At 42.2% G+C, this 7,688-nt stretch overlaps 1 protein-coding gene across 2 annotated transcripts in view; it reads left to right on the top strand.

Moving 5' to 3' along the window:
• si:dkey-34e4.1 (carboxyl-terminal PDZ ligand of neuronal nitric oxide synthase protein) overlaps window positions 1–7,688 on the top strand; it is a 122,273-nt gene that overhangs the window by 97,696 nt on the left and 16,889 nt on the right. For both annotated transcript variants that reach the window (XM_043720256.1, XM_043720255.1), the window contains exon 8: window positions 3,048–3,209. In XM_043720256.1, the coding sequence (XP_043576191.1) occupies window positions 3,048–3,209 (162 nt within the window). The remainder of the gene's footprint in view (window positions 1–3,047; window positions 3,210–7,688) is intronic.

The raw sequence follows: 7,688 nt of genomic DNA, 5'->3' as shown, positions 1-7,688 counted from the left end.
CAATAGGTAGATGAATTGGGGGGGGGGGGGTGAAGGTAATAGGTCAGAGAGGAGGGTGGAGCAGATTGGTGGGAAGGAAGATGGACTGGTAGGACAGGTCAAGAGGGTGGTGCCGAGTTGGAAGGTTGGAACTGGGATAAGGTGAGGGGAGGGGAAATGAGTAACTGTGATGCCGTGTGGTTAGAGGGTCCCAAAGCAGAAGATGAGGCATTCTTCCTCCAGGCGTTGGGTGGTTAGAGTGTGACAATGGAGGAGGTCCAGGACCTGCATGTCCTTGGCGGAGGGGAAGGGGGAGTTGAAGTGTTCAGCTACGGGGCGATGGGGTTGGTTGGTGCAGGGGTTCCGGAGATGTTCTCTGAAGTAAGTAGACATTCTGTCTTCCCAATGTAGAGGAGACCACATCGGGAGCGACGGATACAGTAAATAATGTGTGTGGAAGTACAGGTGGAACTCTGATGGATATGAAAGGCTCCTTTCAGGCCTTGGACGGAGGTGAGGGGGGAAGTGTGGGCTCAAGTTTTGTAATTCTGCAGTGGCAGGGGAAGGTGTCAGGAGGGGAGGGCGTGGACCTGATGAAGGAGTCGCAGAGGGAACAGTCTTTACGGAAAGCAGATAGGGATGGAGAGGGAAATTTATCTCTGGTGGTGGGGTCCATTTGTGTGTGGCAGAAATGGAGGAGGATGATGCGATGTATCCAGAAGTTGGTGGGGTGGAAGATGAGGACCAGAGGGGTTCCGTCCTAATTGCAATTGGAGGGATGGGATTTGCGGGCAGAAGTACAAGAAGTGAAGGAGATGTGCTGGAGGGCATCGTCAACCACAGGGGAGGGGTAATTGCGGTCCTTGAAGAAGGAGGCCATCTGGTGTGTTCTGTGGTGAAATTGGTCTTCCTGGGAGCAGATGCGGCTGAGGTGGAGGAATTGGGAATAAGGGATAGCGTTATTACAGGAGACAGGCTGGGGGGTAGTGTAGTCCAGGTCATTGTGGGAGTCGGTGGGCTTGTCGAAGATGTCCGTGTTGAGTTCGTCACCGTTGATGGAGATGAAGAGGTCCAGGAAGGGGAGGGAAGTGTCCAAGATAGTCCGGGTGAACTTAAGGTTGGGGTGTTAGTGAAGTTGATTCTATGACATCACGTATCACCTCAGTCAATTTATCATCAGTGCACCAAGAATCTATCTCATATGGTTAGAAATGGATACTCAGTCCACGAGATATTTTTGGTCATAGAACAGTTGCAATGTACAGCATTTTGTAAAACATTCATAGGATATGGGCATCAAAGAGATCTGCCTTTAAGGTGGTGGTGAGCTGCCTTCTTGACTCGCAGTTGTATTTGTGGTGTAGATATGCCCATAGTATTGCTCAGAATGGACTGTCAGGATTTTGACCTAGCAACTATGAAGGAATGGTGATATCTTTCCAAGTCAGGATGGTGTGTTGCTTGGAGGGGACCTTGCAGGTGGTGATGCTCCCATGCACTTGATGCTCTTGTCCTTCTAAGCGTTAAAGATTGCAGGTTTGGAAGGTGCTGTCAAAGGAGCCTGGGTCATTTGCTGCAGTGCATCTTATAGATAGCACACATTGTATCAGTGCTGTAGGAAATGAATGTCAAAGTTGGTCAATGGGGTGCCAACCAAGTTGCTTTGATTTTGGAAACTGTTGAGATTCTTGTGTTGTTGGAGCTGCCCTTGTTCAGGCAAATGACAGTATTCCATCATACTCCTGACTTGTGCATTGTCAATGATGGACAGGCTTTTGGGAATTAGGAGGTGAGTCACTCACTGCAGCCTCTGACCTTCTCTTGTTCTGGTCAATGGTAACCGACCAGTATGTTTCAGCAGTAGTAATGCCAGTGCACATTAGTGAGAGAAGGTATGGATTTTCGAGGGTTCGCAATCATGGTTACCTGGTATAGGCAGTCAGCGATTTGTAAGTAATTTTGTGATAGCCTTCTAAGAAGCAGCAGTTTAGAAATGATACACTAGTTAATTAGATAAAGAAAGAATACAAGTGTGATAATTGATACCAGAGGACAAACAGGCTGTCAGCATGGAATATTTTGGTCTCGTTAAAGTGATGGAGGCAGCAGCATTGTCTTTTCCAAATGAAATGTTAGGGAACTCTCCCTTCAGTCTTCCTCCATTTCTTCCAGTGAGTTTTGTGATGGAGGGCAAGTCATTGATGAAGCAGCTAATGATGGTTGGGCCTAGAACACTACCCTGAGGAAATCCTGCAGAGATGTCCTGGAACTGAAATGATAGACCTCCAACAACCACAACCATCTTCCTGTGTGCCAACTATGATTTCAACCAGCAAAGAGTATTCCCCTGATTCCCATTGACAATAGTTTTTCCATGCCATACTTAGACAACTTTTTTATTTTATTCACTCATGGGATATGGGCATTGCTGGCTGGTTAATGTCTAAGGCAATCACTTTTACATCTCAGTTTGGCAATGGGATGCCTGTTTCAAGTTAATACAGGTATTGATTCCCCTGCCAGGCTTCTCCAGTAACCCCACTGAAGTCAACCAAAGTTATAAGTATTTCAAAAAGCTTTAAAATAAAATCCTCCTTTTCAAGAATGAAACCAGTTCTCTTTCAAAAGTGATTAGTGGACTTTTCTTCATCGTCGTCCATCCAGACAATCCTTGACAACAACATCACTTGACAACAACATTCTGTGGCAATTTTCTTGAAAATGGAGTTGCACAGGAGTAGTTTCAGAAGGAAATCCTTGGTGCCATTGGTCTATCCGCTTCTTCATGCAGTTGTTCAGTTGCATTTTCTTCATGTTAAAACCCTGAATCTTCATTGCAACAGATTGTTACACAGCTCAATGAACACCTTAATGGCCAGCAGTTAAGGATTTGATAGAACACAGCATGAGGTCACTGATTGCACTTGCAGGTACCCAGGAAAATCAGTTGCTGTGACAACCAGAGAGAAACGCACCTTGGAAGATGTGGAGAGCAGAGTGAATTTTGTTTAGGTAACCTTGTTTTATTTGAAATAGATAATGAAATATTCCTGATTTCTTTTTTTTAGGATCCTGAGAATGGAACTCCTTTTGTTTTGTCAGCTCAGCTGCCACGATTACCCAGCAGTCAGTGTTCCTCTCCTACCCCCCTGGCATCCCAGCACCACTTGCAACTGCTCCAACACCAGCTTTTACAGCAGCAGCAACAGACACAGGTGGCTGTGGCACAGGTTAGTTTTTCAACTACCTCATGGGGAAGTCATAAAGAAAAGATCCTGAACCCTCAACTGCACCCATTTAAAATAAATTCAACTCAAGACTTGAATGTCACCTCCCATTTTAAGTCCGTTTCTCAATTTGTGTGCACAGTCAACAGTTTATCCAGTCCCTCGTGCTCAAAAGCTTCTGTAAAGCATTGCAACACCTACTTGTGACTGACGGTAAACTGGAACTCACATAGTGAGATGCAGTCACTCCACCAGCCTGCCCTCTTTCCTATCCAGCAATATTCGCACTCAGACATAGTCACACTAATAAATTGGTGACTTGGCAATACAATAACACAGTAACTCACAGGAGAGATGTTACACAGTGACTTTTTCTTCTTGCAGATTTCACCCTGAGTTGTAATGTATCTGTGAATTTTGAATTTAGCTTCCTGTTTGCATTGAATTAAATCCATTGCAAGTTCAGTCATTTGGTATTTGTAATACCATTATAGATCTAAACTTTACATTTCTGATACATTTGCTCTTTATACAATTGTTCACAGACACTAAACTGGTGATCAGAGCTAATTTAATACTCAGCAAACTCCAACAAACAAAATTCAATAATAACCACTAATTGGTAGTCACAACCATAAAGCGAACTACATATCTTAGTGAGTGAAATAACTGTGACATTGAATATGGGATAGGGTTAGGATTCGAATGAGGTGAGACGTAGGATAACTGGAGCAGGAGGGAGTGAGATCAGAACAGGACTGGCTGAATGGCATCATCTGTGATTGAGCCAGTTGGTAACAGGAACTAGACAACAAGCTGATCCAGTAGTCTGAGAGATTATCCTTTGGTGATAGTTGCTCTGTGCCCACCCAGAATAGGCAGGAATGGACATGAAGTCCATCAGTCATAAGACTACAGGGCTAAAAGTATCCTCCACCTGACTGAAATGCACCAAGTTAAAATTCACCTCAAAATGGCCAACTAACCTCTTAGGAGCTATCTCAATTAAAAAGAAAAGCAAGTATCTTCCTGGTTTTTACATGTCTCCATTTGCAGGGAACACATTGTTTATTTGATTTGACATTAAATGTTTTGAGTTTCATCTATTAAAGGTGGTATGTAAATGCATATTGCTGCCTGTGAAATGTGACACTACTTTCCTCCATATTACATTGTAGCTCCGTTGCTGGATTGCCACACTGTGTATGGTAGCTCAGGGCAACATCAGTCTTGTCTTTTTTTATTTCAATTTACGAAGTACACATTGTAAGACATAAAATCATCTTATACTTGGCATAGAGTTACATTTTCATATAAAGGTGTATGTTCATAGCATTCAAGTGTTCATAAGCTGTCCAGTCAGAATGCCAACTGGCTCTAAGTCGAGGAGCTTGTCATTGGAACTGACCTTTTCCTGACCATTCATTTTCATGCCCAGAAGTTTTAAAGATCAGGATCTATGAATATAGTATGTGGTGGTTTTACATAGCTGTCTTGTAGATGAGAGGAAAACTACTCATTATTATGATTATATAATAAATGCAAAGTACTGCACGTACGCTATGTTCATGAGGTACTCTTGTATTATTGATAACCCTGCTTACTTATTGCTTACCCTGGTGACAAACTTTTGCTTTGTGATAACAAATGTGTTCATTAAGCAAAAGTAGATGCTGTAAAGCACAAGATGAAGGCAGTAATAAATTGGCATGCATCTCATTGATGGTGCTCTGCTTTTCACCAACTCCTAATCTTAAACTATTTTGCTGGCCAAGTAACATATCTTGTGTGGTATCTGTTAAAACTAATTTGATTCAGCATGTTAAAATCTTATTCAAAAATGTATTTCTGGTGTGTACTCCAGTCTGGTTTTAACTCTTTGGGTGCCATGTGCCTGCCTATGCAAGCATTTTGTCTCATCTTGTAACAATGGCAAAGGACTTCAGGGTTAACAGAGATACATCACATTTATAGCACATAAACAGGTCATTTGTTATGACTGGCCCATGCCAATGTTTGTATGTCACATGAAATTCATCTGGCACCACATCATCTAATTATCAAGATTGCCTTATAAGCTTATGTTCTTCATGTAGTTATTCACTTTCTGCTTAAATTAATTCAAGCTCTTCATTTCTATGTTCCATGTGGTAGCAAGGTCTACATTCTGATCACTCATTAGTGATTACTTTAGGTGAACAATGCTTGCACCCTACATTTACACTATTAACCTTTCATCATTTTAAAGGCCTCTGTTAGGTTATTCCTCATCTTTCTCTTTAAGAGAGGAAACAGCCCAACCTCAATTCTTCATAAAACTCAAAGAACTGCAGATGTTGGAAATCAGAAACTAATTTATTGGAAAAAGTCAGCATGTCCAGCAGTATCTGTGGAGAGAGAGCAATGTTAATGTTTCGGGTATCTAAGTTTATAAATGAGCAGCAGTACATATATAAGAACTAGGAGCAGGAGTAGGCCGTCTAGCCCTTCGAGCTTGCTCCACCATTCAATAAGGTCATGGCTGATCTTTTTGTGGCCTCAGCTCCACTTACCTGTCCTTTCACCGTATCCCTTAGTTCATTTACTGTTCAAAAAAAAACTATCTTAGCCTTAAAAACATTTACTGAAGTAGTGTAAACTACTTCACTGGGCAGGGAATTCCAGATTCATAACCCTCTGGGTGAAGACATTCCTTCTAAATCTGCTCCCTCTAATTTTGAGGCTATGCCCTCTTGTCCTAGTTTCACCTTCCCGAGTGGAAACATTCTCTCTACATCCATCTTATCTATTCCCTTCATAATTTTATATGTTTCTTTAAGATCCCCTCATTCTTTTGTACTTTCACTGCACATTTATACAATGAAAAGAACAATTATATTGATTTGATCTGATCCAAGTAAACACAGAAAGATTGTTCTTTTGCGATAACCTGTTCCTAACAAAGATCAAATACACCTGAGAATCTGTTGTGCTGCTAAACTCCTCTTTTTAGCTTTAATTCTTCCTTCCCATATTTAAAGTTGGATTTGGGATCAATTGACAAGTTCAACATCAAAACTCTGAAATGAAGATCAGTTACCAAAAGATCAATAAAATCCAGCCTCCCATTCATTGTGGCTCCTGTTTGCTCAATCACTGCAGTGAGTAATGTATAATGTGGAGGTGCCGGTATTGGACTGGGATGGAGAAAGTTATCCGGATGAAGGTACCTGAGGAAGCAGCAGTGCTCCATAAGATAGTACTTCCAAATAAACCTGTTAGACTTTAACCTGCTGTTGAGTGAGTAATGCAGATGTGCTGCGTATTTTTTTTGCAGGTGTGTGCTAGTACAACATCACCATGAGGTGGTGCTGTTGCCTGACCCTATGCCATACCCTCTCCGATGTTCATTTCACTGGGTTATGAGGATAGGATTCAAACCCCTGCAATTGTCAGCAAAGTTTTGCTGAAGTTCTTGCAGTGTCAGAAATGTACAAGGTTTACATGGACCTGATTCATGTGCCTTTTTCCTTTAAAAATGGGTGGTTTGTCATACCTGAATCATTTTACAATTAAAAGCAATTCCACAAGTCCAGTGATGCAAAGCATCCAACAATTTCTGCTGGGTTTGTGAAACAATAAATCTGCAGTCATTACAAACCATTGGGTTCTGTGTTAGGGCAGAGTGAGAGCCACAGAATCTGATAGTCCTCATTGTTTTTTCTGTGGATTATGAACTGGCACGTTAAACCACTTTATTTGTTTTAGGTTAGGATCATAAGTATAATTTCCCTTGTTTGCTAAAATAATTGTTTTTCTTCCCACCACCAGCCCTCCCCATTTTTTCCATTATTGCATCTCGTCATTCTCTTCCTTACAGTTAGATTCATAGAGTCATAGAGATGTACAGCATGGAAACAGACACTTCAGCCCAACCCGTCCATGCCGATCAGATATCTCAACCCAATCTAGTCCCACCTGCCAGTACCCAGCCCATATCCCTCCAAACCCTTCCTATCCATATACCCATCCAAATGCCTCTTAAATGTTACAATTGTCCCAGCATCCACCACTTCCTCTGGCAGGTCTCTTTTATATCTTTCCCCTCTCACCCTAAACCTATGCCCTCCAGTTCTGGACTCCCTGACCCCAGGGAAAATATTTTGCCTGTTTACCCTATCCATGCCCCTCATAATTTTGTAAACCTCTATAAGGTCACCCCTCAGCCTCCAAAGCTCCAGGGAAAACAGCCCCAGCCTGTTCAGCCTCTCCCTATAGCTCAAATCCTCCAACCCTGGCAACATCCTTGTCAATCTTTTCTGAACCCTTTCAAATTTCACAACATCTTTCCGATAGGAAGGAGACCAGAATTGCACACAATATTCCAACAAGTGGCCTAACCAGTGTCCTGTACAGCCGCAACATGACATCCCAACTCCTGTACTCAATACTCTGACCAATAAAGGAAAGCATACCAAACACCTTCTTCACTATCCTATCTAC

The sequence above is a fragment of the Chiloscyllium plagiosum genome, chromosome 30 (genome assembly GCF_004010195.1).
Source record: "Chiloscyllium plagiosum isolate BGI_BamShark_2017 chromosome 30, ASM401019v2, whole genome shotgun sequence".
Lineage (NCBI taxonomy): Eukaryota > Metazoa > Chordata > Chondrichthyes > Orectolobiformes > Hemiscylliidae > Chiloscyllium > Chiloscyllium plagiosum.
The sequence above is the reverse complement of the archived record's forward strand: the minus strand, read 5'-3'. Positions and strand labels throughout refer to the sequence as shown.